At 34.0% G+C, this 15,043-nt stretch overlaps 1 protein-coding gene across 2 annotated transcripts; it reads right to left on the reverse strand.

Moving 5' to 3' along the window:
* Window positions 1-1,863: 1,863 nt before the first annotated feature.
* Window positions 1,864-8,071, reverse strand: LOC149156282 (subtilisin-like serine-protease S). Of its 2 annotated transcripts, XM_089438068.1 has the most exons (11): window positions 7,287-8,070; window positions 6,839-6,933; window positions 6,568-6,665; window positions 6,230-6,388; window positions 5,665-5,776; window positions 4,987-5,539; window positions 4,262-4,356; window positions 3,900-4,142; window positions 3,317-3,431; window positions 3,033-3,219; window positions 1,864-2,943 (listed from the first exon to the last, which is right to left on the reverse strand). In XM_089438068.1, the coding sequence occupies exons 1-11, from the start codon at window positions 7,368-7,370 to the stop codon at window positions 2,399-2,401; spliced, it is 2,286 nt and encodes a 761-aa protein (XP_089294194.1). In that variant the 5' UTR covers window positions 7,371-8,070; the 3' UTR covers window positions 1,864-2,398. The 2 variants fall into 2 exon arrangements, with proteins under 2 accessions (XP_089294194.1, XP_089294195.1); XM_089438069.1 differs by lacking the exon at window positions 6,230-6,388 and having other exon boundaries at window positions 7,287-8,071.
* Window positions 8,072-15,043: the final 6,972 nt, after the last annotated feature.

Below are 15,043 nucleotides of genomic sequence, written 5' to 3' on the forward strand. Positions count from 1 at the left end.
ACAGAGCATCAAAGATACACAGAAATTTAGCTTTAGTTTCTAAAACCATTTTTAAATTTTTTTTAAAGAGGAATTTTTTCAGCCAGAGGAACCCAATACAGCCCATCAAAGAAACATAGAAATTTAGCTTTACTTTCTGAAACCATTTTTAAATTTCTAAATTTTTAAGAAGATTTTATATATATATATATATATATATATATATTTTAACCCATATGAAGCTTTACTTTCTGAAACCATTTTTAAATTTCTAAATTTTTAAGAAGATTTTATATATATATATATATATATATATATATATATATATATTAACCCATATGAATTTAGGGGATTTGAATCTGGGTTTTTTGAGTTTAAAAATTTCCCGTTCACATTAAGTTTAAAGATTTTATATTTCTCATTTCTCAGATTACTCAATTGAACTCCCTCACAACCATTTTAATATTTTTATACATAATATTTTTATATTATAAAAAATAAACTTTAACGATTTCTCATTTGTCAGATTACCAATAAACTCTAATTTAAAACTTTAAAGATTTCTCATTTCTCAGATTACCAATTGAACTGCCCCCGGAACATTTTTGGTATTTTAATATAGACTGCCCCCGGAACATTTTTGGTATTTTAATATAGAATATTTTTATATTATAGAAATTGAACTGGAATGTCAATCGAATTCTCGTTGATTGGAATGAATCGAATTCTCGTTAATGGGAATGAAGGACTGTTATCTTTTATCCCAATTCAATTCCCAGTGACATTGTCAATCGAATTCATTTGGATGGAATGGACTGTTATCTTTTATCCAAATTCAATTCCCCGGTTACATGTTGAGTTTATATTTAATATATTATTATGGATTTTAATCTGGAAAAATATATTACCCTTAAATTCAGGTTGATTGGAATGGACTGTTATCTTTTATCCAAATTCAATTCCACGGTGACATGTTGAGTTTATATTTAATATATTATTATAATGGATTTTAATCTGGAACAATATATTACCCTTACGTACAAGCTAGAGAATAAGATGCTAGATTACATAGGGAAAAAAATTGAACTGAATTATATTTCCCAAAAAAAAGCTCCAATGATCAATACCAGCTACTAAAGTTCTCTACATTTGATAATATCTTAAATAGTGTTAAGTAATACTGTAAAACCCAAGAAAAGGAATGATCCTTCACAAACAACAATATGCTATTTGCAGACAGCCCCTGGGGAGCTTCTCTACATTTGATAATATCTTAAATAGTGTTAAGTAATGCTGTAAAACCCAAGAAAAGGAATGATCCTTCACAAACAATATGCTATTTGCAGACAGCCCCTGGGGAGCTTCTCTACATTTGATAATATCTTAAATAGTGTTAAGTAATGCTGTAAAACCCAAGAAAAGGAATGATCCTTCACAAACAATATGCTATTTGCAGACAGCCCCTGGGGAGCTCATTCGGCAAGCTCATAAAATGTAAAGATATGCTATTTGCACACAGCACTTAGCACTTAGCGAGCTTATCTTGCAAGCTCATAAAAATATAAAATAAATGTGAGTATAAAGTCTCAGGTTCAAATCTTCCCTTGTGTGTGTGCAGTTATAGTGGTAGCTATTGGAATCTAGCACCAATGGCCAATTCTTCTAATTTAAATAAAAAATTACTATTAGTAGTGGTTATAATCGATTAGATCCTCTAGTTTAAATAAAAAAAAAAAATTACTATTTGCAGACAGGCTAAAAGCTTAACATGAATATTGGCCAAACAAAAGTAATAGAAAAGTTCAAGTATATTCCTCCCTGAGGAGAAATTCGGCTTACAGCTTCTGTATTGAAAATTGGCAACAACAATACAATAGTAAAGAATCAGGATTAATAGTTTGGCCTTGGAGAAGTTGTACAGTGCTTTGAAAGAAGGCACATCTAATCTTGTTTCAATTTTGTCAATTACTGTCCAACTAAACCAAGCCAATACTTCGCTACTTATCTCACTATTTATCATATAAGATATGCTGTCTGTTTGCATGTGTGCCAAGGATGCATTTGTGCCAAGGATGGTTCCCAGGAAGAAGCATTCTCCATAAACTTCAACGCCACGCCATTCTTTCCTGCTTCATCAAATATTTTGACAAGCATATTTGAAATGAGATTCTCCAAACCATACAGAGGTCCTTATTTTCATTGTCTCTACAGAAGACTGTCCGTAGCTTTCTATCTTGCAATTCCAAAATGTTTCTCGGAGATCCGAGAGAAGTTATATTCTGCAAACACATATTGTCACAAAAAAAATAACCAGAACTCTGTATCTTTCCTTCCTTAGAAATCACTGATCAATGCCCTCAGTATTCCATGTTACTCTAGGATAAATTCAACTCATGTTAAAGTGAATCCCACACAAGTCCTAAGGGGCGAAACAACCCACTACCAAAGGGATTCTTACTCTTTGCTTTCCATTTACCCAAGACAGTGATCCAAATACGTATCCCCGAGTTTGGACGACCCTTTTGAACTGCACTGTGAAAGAAATCTTTTGGCCATAGAAGTTAAATTTCAGGACACTTGGAACAACACGGACACTTAGTCCTCTTGGTGGAGAAACCCTCACTCGATAGGTACTATTTGTGCTTCCTACATTTGTCACTGTTCGGACGACCGAGCTCTTTCCATCGAATTTTGAAATTGATATGGAAGGACAATTGAGATTGGAAGCTGTTGTACGGAACTTTGTGCATACACTATGATCTCCTGTGACTCGCCGAAGAGATGAATTATCATAGCCAATCCCACAGAGAAAGTTGACATAATCTTTAGGGCCAGCATCATAGACAAGTCCCGGATTTTCTACTTTCATAGGGTTTAGAATTCCCGCTCCAAAGCCAAATGGGTTTGCAGTCCGTCCTCGTGGAGCAGCAGTCATGATTTTCTTATTTTTATCCAACACATTAGCTGCAGAACAAGACCACAAATTTCAGGTCTCAAAGATTTTATAATCTTAAGATTTTGCTTTCAGCTAGAAAATGTACAGGCTGCTTTACCTGTGGTCATGAGGGCAGACTTAATAGCCGATGGAGTCCAAGATGGGTGTGCAGCTTTAATCAAGGCAGCTATACCTGACACATGTGGACAAGCCATGGAAGTACCTGAGGCAATGTTGAAATGCATGCCTTTCTTTACTGGTGACCATGCAGCTAGTATATTCAACCCTGGAGCTGTTAGGTCAGGCTATCCAAGAAGAAAAGCAACAGAAAAACATCAGATCGTTACAAATGAAATTTCTGATAATTGAAGCATTGAGGTCAAGAGACCCAACTTCCCATACCTTCAAGATGTCCGGTGTTAGTGTGTTTGGACCTTTTGAGGAGAATGCTACAAGTTGAGGTGCTGGTCTGCGTCCGAACACTGTTTCTGTAGGCAAAATATAGGCTCCAGGAAACCTGACACAATTACGGATTGTTGAGACACATTAAAAACCTCTTCGTTTGGTCAATCTAAGCAAACCAAGTGTGTAAGAAACAAATAAACGAGCAGCTGTGTCTGGATCCTCTAATCAAAGTGACATGAAAAGAACAACCTACGTTATCAATGGGCTTATATGATGCAGGGATAAGACTTAATAGGTAAACTTGCTTATTCCATTAAAAGGGTTTATCATGACTGATACTGTTATTTGCAAAATTAGAAGAGGTGCTGCTCTTCTAATTCCTCATTACTGAGAAGCACTGCTCCTACCATGGTAGATATATTTCTTATTACCCTTTGATTCTTCTAGCTTTTGATTTCATGGCACTTAAAAAATGAACTGTGGGTAAAGTCATTATAGGCTATCATAGAAAAACAGAAGTATTTATAACTTGTAATGATTGACCGATTGTGCTTGCAGTCATATAGCTCAGATAATGCACCTGGTAGTGTTGATATAGGCAAGAAGTTTAGCACCGACTTTGTTGTCCACAATCGCACCAGGGATCACGAAAGGAATGGCAAGATTCTGGCCTATCTCATCGATGAGAATTATCCCTAATCCCCCAGCCGCTTGGACTATTTGGCTTTTTGATATCCTTGACTCGAAAGAATCTTCAGGATGCAGGCAAACCAGTATCTTTCCTGCCACTTTAGAATTATCTAAAGAGCTGTTTAGACAGAAGCTGCACAACCCACCATGAAAAGCCAGAGAGTTACAGCTCATCCATCGATCATAGTAGACAGAATGATCTGATACTAAATAAGCACTGCCTTCAATATGCCTGATTCTATCCTGAGCTACCTCGATTGGTAAGGAGTAAAGTATTTTGCATGTGCATTTGCTGCAGACAATAGCTCCGCAGGCGCATTCATTTTTGCTACATTCAGACTCTCACCCTGACAATTACAGATTATTGTTAGCCACATCTTCTCCGGTGGGTTGAAAATTTTGTTCACATTTTTGATTAATTTCTTTGGCAAGTATACGATATTCTATTATGGAGGGGCTCACCTCCCCATATGAAATAAATTGTGTAATGATGATAACTCTAGAATACAAATATGAAAATTTTCCTTTACAAAGATTTACAGGAATGAAACTGTCAGGCAGGGAGCTTACTAGACTCACGTAAATGGGGGAATAATTCCATCCACCCATGGAACCACAATAAGAATAAGTCCAGAAATATGGAATTGTCATAACTGAAGAATTGAGAGTGAATGCAAACACTAGAGGACAATGTATCTCCTACGAAATCCAGTTGAAGAAATGGAGAACAACACTACACTATTACAAGAAGAAATTTAAATATCTTGGAATGTAACTTACTTGTGCAAGATGATGAAGATGCTATCTGGGACTACAAATCAGAAAACTGAATCATGAAGGAGAATTGTTGGCATTATTGCCTTTTGGTTAACATGCAATTGATAATCGTTGTTAATTTATAAGGAGATATTGTTCCCTGAAGTTATAACCATGGTTCTCCTGGGTAATGGTTGATATTGAGAAGAACTATAGCTTACATGGTAGGTAGAATTATTCCCGCTTAATTTGATGGCAGAAGTAAAGTCCCTGTCTGTAGAGCTAGCAGCCACTGTAATAAGCCAGGGAGCCAGATTTGTTGCAGAAGCAGAACCCCCATCATTCCCCACTGAGCAAACAACAGTAATTCCATTTCGTGTTGCATGGAATGAGCCCACTGAGATCGCGTCACTGAAGTAGTCACTTTCAGGAAGATCGGGACCTAATGAAAGAGATAAGATATCCACTCCATCTTTGATGGTATCATCAAATGCTGCCAATATGTCTGAATCATAACATCCAGATTCCCAGCATGTTTTGTATACTGCAATTCGTGCCAGTGGAGCACCCCCCCGGGCACCTCCAGCTCCTAAACCACTGTAATTCATATTTCTCACACATCTTCCCGCTGCTATAGAAGCAGTATGGCTGCCATGCCCTGCGCTATCTCTTGCAGATCTATATTCTCTGTTAGCCCCCGAACTCACTGTTTTCAACGATTCTCCTTTCTCAGCCTCCAGTCCATTCAAATAATACCTAGCACCAATCAGTTTCCTGAAATAAGCCATGGAATTGTCAGTGATATTTCTTTAAGTATCTAACAAAAATATCGCTACATCATAGGTTGTTAGAACTTAGAATTCAAGCAGCAATCTGAACTTCAATGAAGTACATTTCACCTGTTGCATGTTGAATTAGGAAATTGTTCACCACTTTGGCATAATCCCTTCCAACGTGAAGGGATTGGAGACATCAGATGGTCGCTGAAGCTTGGGGATTCAGGCCATATACCTGTTCATTAATATGTAAATGTTGAGACTCTCTTAAGAGACTCTACCATTAAATACTTCTACTTCTAAGCCCTAAGGTGTCACTCCAAATAATCGTCAGTTCAGAAATTAGGATATCGAGAAATTCAAACAATATAAACATTAATTCACTTGTATATTTCTGGCTATGCGATTACTCTAATTCCATGGAATATGTTCCCTGTTACTTGTCCACCTAAAAACAGAGTAACCAGTAATGTGCCCAATTTGTTGTAATATCTCATAAAGAACAAATCCGGGTGGTTTGTCCAGGTGCAAGCGCAGGATGATTTTGTCAGAATGGAAATATTTGGGCAGCGAGTTCTATGCTGAAGTTTTCTGGCCTGCTAGTGTCTTGCCCAAAAGGGTGTGTTTGCCCACCAAAAGGAAAAAGAAACCGAGGAGAGAATAACCAGGGTTTTTGAATTAATGGTACCTGTGTCAATGAAGCCGATGATTACGTCCTCTTGAGGTCTAGCAGAGTCATTTGGGGTTCCCAATGAATTGCCATATGGCATGCCCAAGAATTCCCAAGAATGGGTTGTATGGAGCTTTCTCAGCTTGTTGGGAAATACAGAAACAACTCCAGACATCTCTGCAAATCAGAAGGATACTATGAAGACAACTATTTAAAAACACAACCAGTCCTTTTTGTAATGGGAACAGAAACACAGAACGTAATGGGTTCAGGGAACCAGAATAAAAATTGGCTTAGCCCATCAATTCCTAACGAACTGATCTAATGTTGGTGGTCACGACAGTGAAATTACTCACTGGCCATAGCTGCTGCCTGGTTATCTGATATTTTAGCTGCAAAGCCTCTGAATCCGTGACGGTAGCTGTACACCATAGATAACTTGGCCTTTTCCATGCTGTAAATAGAGCAGCGTGGAGTAAGATTTTAATTGAGCGACCAAGATAGCAGCCCATTTACAGTTCATACTAAAGATTCAAAAAAAAAAAATGATTATAACAGCCTCGCTCAAATTGAGGTGTCTTTGCATTATGTTAACATATCTGTAAGAAAAGTGTTCGTTATGCCAACCTTCCATTATGAACAGCAGCAAGAAGCTCGTGATTCTGGAATGAGGTTAGCTCCGGGTCATCATGCACTTTACTTCCCATGTATACAATGTAAACCTGCAATATCCAGCCTCATGTACAGAATCAAAGAGGAAACAAGATGACATCTTCATATAAAGAAATTAGGCACGCATATTGTAAATTTAAGCCCCGCACAGTTCTCTGTTATAAAAACATCACATGTTTATGGGCTAAAAGAAATGTCATTCAACATGGCATGACAGAGGTATTTATGCACTCTACATATAACTGAAAGATACGACTGCAAATCCTAACAGCCATTTAAAAAAAAAAGGAAAAAAAAACACTTAAAGACCAAACCCATGTATCATCAATTTTCAATCTAGTACTATGAATTAGAAACAGTCTAAAATGTCCTAACGCAGCAAAACTGTCATATAGTCCCTAACCTGAGATTTAGAGGAACTGGCGATTTGAGACAAGAAAAACAGGCAGAAAGCTGGAGCAAGTATGGCTGCTCTCATTTTCTCCATTCTGGCCTGCTTCAGAAAGCATCAATGCATGCTATTTCAATCTGGAAAAGAGAAAATAAGAATGTCCAACTCACAAACACCAGACTGGCACAGTACAGCTTGCTGAAAAGCTAAGAATCACAGAGACTTGAACACAATCTTGATATTGGATGTAGCCATTAACAGCTTAAGAAGTATAAATATCAGTAATCAGTTGCTATAAATTCGCATTTTCTGTTTAAAAAAAGTAAGTGGGCAGTCCCAAAGCGCCCCATCCGGGGCAGCACGAAGCTATGGTGAACGTACTACTGTCACAGGGGGAAGGCAACCCTTTGTCGGGCCAGGCCACCTGAAACGCTGAACGTGCTAGCCCAATGCTTTTTAATCTTTTCGCAGGCGTACACACCATATCTCTGAAACTACCCGGTCCTGATATTCTCCCCCCGCATTTATTAAAAAAGATATAACAATAATATTATCCTCCATAAACAAATAAACAAATGCCTAATTGCTTCACATGTGAATAGTGTGAAACCAAATTGAAATAATCAGTAGTCCTCCAAACAAAATTATATGCAAGTGATTTGTGATGATTGTTGTGTCCAGTGGAGAGGAATCTGAGGCCGCCATGGCCGTGAAGGTGGAGGGAATTGTAGCTTCCTGAAATGGATTTGGGTTAATATAAAATAATTACTTGGATAAAGAAAGCATGGCACGTTGAGGCACCATAGATTACGATAGGCAAGTGCCCACTCACCATCTGCCATCATCATGAAAAATACAGACCGACTCTGTCACTACCATGTCTTTTGGCCTTCTTCCAGGATTTGCTCTGTGCTCATTTGTCCTGTCACTAGCACATGGAGATGGGTTAACCCTAATCTATGCACCTGTCACTAATTAGATAAAAGGGTGCAAACTTTAAGATGTGTGTTTACATTCTGTAATTTTTATATATTTTATATAGAATTTTGTAAAACTTAAAAGTGAAATAAATATTTTAATAATGATAAAGTAAATTATTTTATTTAAATCATAAATACACACCCAAAATTACATTCACATCTCCCAACTTGCACTCAATAATACCCCTGCCTCTTGGATAAGTTGTATTTATCACTAATATGCCCCTCTTGGATCAGTTGTCTTATCACTAACATGCCCCTCTTGGATCAGTTGTCTTTATCACTCATGTACCTGAGAAGGGAAATTCTATGAAATAGATTTTTTTAAGATAAACATGAAGATTGATTGCATCACATCCTACAATTGAGTGTTTTTATATTCTTTCTTTTCTTTTTAACTTTACTGTGTTTTCCATCCCAGTGTAAAGAATAATTTCAATTTCAATTTATGTATATTTAAGAAAGTGTTAAATAATATTTTATATTTATATATAACAAAAATTTATATTGAAAATTGAATATTTTATTTAGTTAAGAATAATTTATTTTAAATATAAAATTTGAAAAAAAATGGTTAATAATAAAGAGAATATTAAAAGCTCCAACAAAATTTGGTTTTTAAATATATTTACAAGTTTTTAATATATGTTAATTAGTTTTAATTTCTTTATAATGTAAGAATTTTTCATTTTGTTTCTTAATAGTTATACAATTCAATTATGCTAAATCAAATAACATAAAAACTAGTCTAAATTTTCCATTTTATAATATCTAACATTCCATGATTTCTCTAACATAGGAGTCATTTCCAAGCTAATATCTTAGGAGGATCTCTACCATCATGTGCAACATAGTTATGTTGAGTTTTCTAAAATCTAATCAGTGACACCTAATATAAATACTTCTTATTTATCCAACTCATTGCTAGGTAAATGGCAACTCTTTGCCTAGCCATTCAAATACTTTGCAATGTAGGAAATTCAACAATGTTAAAATCATGTGGAGTAGCAACAATTTCAGTGGTTGAGAACCACTCAGCTTTTATTTTACACTGTGTAAATGAGACTTTGAATTCAATGACTACTTCTAATGAAGGAATTATACCATTCATTTAGCATATAAAACAATGAGTTTTCTAAAATCTAATCAGTGACACCTAATATAAATACTTCAGCTTTTATTTTACACTGTGTAAATGAGACTTTGAATTCAATGACTACTTCTAATGAAGGAATTATACCATTCATTTAGCATATAAAACAATGAGTTTTCTAAAATCTAATCAGTGACACCTAATATAAATACTTCTTATTTATCCAACTCATTGCTAGGTAAATGGCAACTCTTTGCCTAGCCATTCAAATACTTTGCAATGTAGGAAATTCAACAATGTTAAAATCATGTGGAGTAGCAACAATTTCAATGGTTGAGAACCACTCAACTTTTATTTTACACTGTGCAAATGAGACTTTGAATCCAATGACTACTTCTAATGAAGGAATTATACCATTCATTTAGCATATAAAACAATCTCATTAAGTGAATTCACCCAAATCTTCTCCATGCCTGGACAAACAGTACATATTCCAAAGAACCATAGAGAATAAATGTTCAACACAACATTTAAGCTAACAAAAACCTTTGTAGTATTTCCAACTTTCAAATCAAGTAATGCAAAAAAATTAGCATAAAACAGAATATACAAGTATATAGGTAGTTTATAAGATTTTCACAAAAAAATTACATAAGATTTTACAATAAGTATATATTTTCCATTTTTAATTACATATTTGAATTTTTAATTTTTAATTATTTTTCAAGATATTTTTTTTGTAACTTTTAAAAAATATCTGAAAATATGATATTATTATAATGGTGATAATGATACTAATAATGTTATTTTAAAGTTACCATTATTTTAAATATCAAACAATATATATAAAAAAAATAACAATCTTTTTTAATCATTTGACTACTTAAATCTTTTTATAATTTAAAATATTTTATATAAATAAAATTTAAAAATTAAATTTAAAATTTATTGAACTTGTTTGTTTAATTTATTAATTAATATTATCATTATATAATTTTAGATTTATATTTTCTTTATAAAAATTATTAATATTAATAAATTTTTTTTACTAAAATAAATAAACTAATTTATTGATTCTTTTCTTTTAATAAAATAAACTGATTTATTCCAATTACTAAAATAAATTGATTTATTCCAAACAAAAACATTTGGCATTTTTAACACAACAGTGACCATATGAAAAAATATTGAAAAGACCAAAAGAATCAAGGGAGCATGCTTTCATAAACTTTCATATTCTTCTTATTAATTGAAAAAATTCATTTGCACACTCATTATTCACTTACTCATGGATCCTTATAAACACAAACTTGAACTTCTTCCCTCATTAAAAAAAAACAATAAAAGTCAGTATATATCCTGTGATTCACTGAGCTTTAAATATGACATATATGGAAAGCCCTATAAAGCCTTGGGTAAATATGACATATATGGAAAGCCCTATAAAGCCTTTCATTGTCATCTAGGAACAAATCGAGTAGTGAAGTTTTAAGTTATTTCATTGCAGTAGCTATGCAGGGCTGTCCCCCAAAAAGCACAAAGTGCACCACCTTAGTTTATTAAAAGGATTAAAATGCCAAAAGACATCCACAACTAGTTAAAGGATATTAGTTTGCTTTTGACCATTTGAAATATTCTACCCTTATGCCAGAGTTTTGGTGAAAAATTTATAAAGATCTTTTCTAAACCATCACTATTTTTATATTTTAAATGATTTTTTTTAACATATCTGAATATTTGTCAGCATGGGATTGTATAAATGGAACAAGCTGGAATATAAATGTGAATATTTAAATTTTTCAGCATATATTATAATTATAATTTATAATTAAAATAAATTAAATATAAATAATAATTTTATTAAAATATTTAATAAAAATAGAGTATAGAATTTTTTTAATTAAAATATAAATAATAATTTTATTAAAATATTTAATAAAAAAATTAGTATAGATTTTTTTTTAATTATGGATTTAGTAAGTGACTTGACACTTGATAGATTTGTGGTTAAGATGAACACTCTATGGTGGAATTTTCCATTGTCAAAATTGTATCTTTGACTCCATAAATGGATTCAACACCTTGAAAATTTCTTTGGGCACTTGGATTTTGTAGACTATACTATGTAAACTTTCAATTTGAACAAATATTTTATAGATTTTAAACAAAATTCACTAAAAAATATACCTAAAAGGGGCCAAAATATAGAATAATAGGAGTAATTGAAATATTTTTGCCACAAGAATTATATATATACATATATACATGGTTTTCTTAATTGGTCAAGTCCCTTTGTTAAAACACTCTTGCTATTGAGAGGCTATGGGTTCAATTCTCTCAACACAATGTAAACCTTCAATTTGAATAAATATTTGCACGTAGTTCTTCACGATTTGAGAGTTATTCGTGTTTGAAGTTACCCCAGTTAGTGGGCTAAAACCCCATGGGGTTGTGGCATGATACTCATCATTGGTTGTGGTCATTGAATAGTCAATAGTTAATAATGTTTTATGCTCCTAAAAGCCCTCCAACATTCATTTTTTGAGGACCTTGTCAACTCGAGACATTTCTATAAATAGTGACCCTCATATCCTCCTCTAGCAAGCACTTTTCAGCGATCTATCTTGTGCGAAGACCTCTATAATTTTTCAGCCCTCATGAGCTTCTAATGCAGGATCTGTTGCAGGGAGTTTAAGGTTTCATGCAGGTATGGTTAGGGCACAAAATTATGATCGAGTTTGAAGGTTTATTTTGAAGCAAGTTTAGAGTCTTGGATTCTAGGATTTCGCTACTTCAAACAGGTCATCATGGAATTTTCGCTATGATGTTTTTTCTACGAAGCTTCGGAAGCTGAAATTAAAACCCATTTAAGTCATAATCTTGATGAACTTTGTGAGTGAATTTTAGATCTTGGTTCACTATATGTTCGGAGATATGATCTGAGGAAATTAGGGTTTTTGCAGGCTCCCGAATTCCATGTCAAATAGGTGACCTCAGGAAAATTGTCATAAATTTCTCTCTGAGCATTGGATTCAAATTTCATAAACATTGACAGAAAGAGGACGAACAATAGTTTGTTTGGTATCATTTTTAGGGCCGACTGTCGAAACAGTGACACGTGGCACTTCGTACAAGTTTGCTCTACTGAACTAGTCTATAATCAGGTCATCATGGGAGATTGGGCATAACTCTTACTTGCAGAATCCAATATCGATCAGACATGGTAGGTTTGAAAGAAGACTCGGAGGGATACCACAGGATAAAATTTCAAACCTTGGAGATCTGAAATTACATAGATACAACAGATTCAATATCGAGCTCCTAGAAGGCAAGAAAAGGTATGCATTCAAGGATCACTGCAGTAAGGACCACACATCAACAGTCAAGGTTAATTCTACTACAACAAGGTATGTATGATTAGTGTTTACATTTGAATTTTGAGTATCATCTCTGACATATGATTTTGTAGGACAACGTAAGTATATTGTTTTTTATTTATTTGGGTCTTGCTTGTTAATGCATGTGCAAGAAGGATGACACTTTAGAACAACTCAGACACATACTAGAAGGACATGCAATGCCAAAGTACCATCACTTGAAGCAATCACAATTGTACCTTAATAGTTGTAAGTGATCCAAGAAGCAATGTCGAGTCAAGTGTCAGGTCTTGTCAAAAAGGTAGTGTTGTAAAAGAGTCATCATTGTAAATTTGTAAAAGAGTCATCATTGAAATAGTCATTATTGTAAAAGAGTCAATTTTCCTAGAGTCGAAGAGACATTGTTGGGAGGTATATGAGTCACTGTTGGGATGATATCATGGTTTGGTTGTAGGTCATAGTGTGATTGGGTGTTCAATCAAGTACAAGAAAATCATTATAAATCATATTGTATTGTGGATCATTGTCCCTGGTATGGGAGTCCACACTCTTGTCTCACTTCTGATCATTATAGGATTGCAGGGAGGTGCTAGGAAGGTGCATGAAGTCACCTACAGGTTGGAGCCTGTGAACACTTTAGGGTGGTAGTCTGGTCTAGGAGTTGGGGCATCCATTCGAAGAAACCAGGGCGTTGGGTGTCCTTCCAGTGGGAGCTGGAGACAAATGTTTTTCTATAATTCTAGGAAGTTGTAACTTTTATCTCAATTGGGGCTGAAGATTAAAGAATTTATTAGAAAAGAATTCAGTGGTTTTTGACCCAGAGGGGTTTTTCCAACTAGAATTCTTGTGCCTATTATGTTCTTTTGTTTACTGTTGTTACTAGATAAACATTAATAATAATTTAAGATTAACTAATTCTCTAAAAAGATTTAAAAGTGCTAATTGCTAAGGAATATTGATTCACCCCCCCTCTTAGTATTTCCAACAATTGGGATCAGAGCTTGGTTCCTTCAATAATAGTCTAACAAATGGAAGGAGATCATGGAATACACCAAGAATAAAGTTCCTTTGTTCAATGGAAATGACTATGCACTTTGGAGTGGAAGAATGCAGGTTCATTTTGTTATGCCTCTATACCAATAAGTGTCATATATTATGATTGATTTCATGAGCTATGTAATATGTTCATACCTTTACTTGTTGCAAAAGTTTTCCATATTTGCAAAAATTCAAAAAAATTAAAAAATGTAAAGAGGGTATACCCTAAAAGAAAAATCAAAGGGTGAAAAGAATAAAAGAAGGTCAAAAAATGAAAGAAAATGAACCCCAACAAAAAGAAAGACCAGGAAAGTGTGCAAGTCTAAATGCCACTACTTTTTACTTTGTATAATAAAAATTGTGTGCAGTTTGTCACTTATGCCACAATTTATGAATAGTCAAACAGTTTAAGCTTGGCTAGTTCATATTTCTATTTCATGTTTTAGAAGTAGAAAATAAAGGTCTGACCAAACAGTGTAATCTTGGCAGATAATTAGATAGGTAGAGTGAAAACGAGCTCAACAGTTTAATCTGAGCCCTTAGATGTAATAAGTGTAGACTTAGGTAGGCATCACCATGTAAACGAAAAGAAAGTTTGATAACGGTTTTCCAGTCTAAGTGCACCCTAATAAAGAAGTAAAAATGCTAGGTTAAGTAGGTAGGGTAAGTAGATGATGGTTGTAGAATAATATGTGGTGAATGATGATTCTAAATGTATAAATACTTTACTTTCATCACAAGGCAAAAGCATGTATCATATGGAAGGCACATCAAGCAAGCAAAGTCAATAATAATTAACTTCCCTTCTCATTTCCCCTAAATTTTCACTAATTTCTCCTAAGTACCAAGGTATCTATTAAATTAGAGGGGCTCAGAACATTTCTCTGACTTCTGGAGGGACCGGACCCTTGGCCCAATAATTTATAATGCCTAAGTACTTAAGCCCATTCATCAGTAATCATATCCCTTCATAAATCATTCATCCCCTTGATAAAGTTTTTCCTAAGTAAAATTCTATTTTACTTAATATCTTACATAAAGACCCTCATTATTCACTTAGCCTAAGTTTTAATGTTCACATGAAAATTTTATATACTTAGCGCTTCTTCCATTCAATATTATATTAACTACTAACTTATTAATATATAGTTCCCCCATATAAAGCATTACACCTTCCCATATTACTTTAAACTATATAAAAACCCTGAAATATTAATATCTTACGCTTTGGTTAGATATAACCATAATACCTTTGTAAATGGGAATTAATTAGCTAATTTG

This window comes from Pinus tabuliformis, chromosome 9, assembly GCF_031772625.1.
Source record: "Pinus tabuliformis cultivar Carrire ecotype Pingquan chromosome 9, CPIR1, whole genome shotgun sequence".
NCBI lineage: Eukaryota > Viridiplantae > Streptophyta > Pinopsida > Pinales > Pinaceae > Pinus > Pinus tabuliformis.

Bases quoted from the DNA above. Each gene is read 5' to 3' on its own strand.
- LOC149156282 (XM_089438068.1), bottom strand. From the start codon at position 7,370: ATGGAGAAAATGAGAGCAGCCATACTTGCTCCAGCTTTCTGCCTGTTT. The intron at 4,143-4,261 runs GTAGCTCAGGAT...TGGGTTGTGCAG, and splicing joins TTTACTCCTTACCAATCGAG to CTTCTGTCTAAACAGCTCTT. The intron at 3,432-3,899 runs GTGCATTATCTG...TAATTGTGTCAG, and splicing joins GCCTATATCAACACTACCAG to GTTTCCTGGAGCCTATATTT.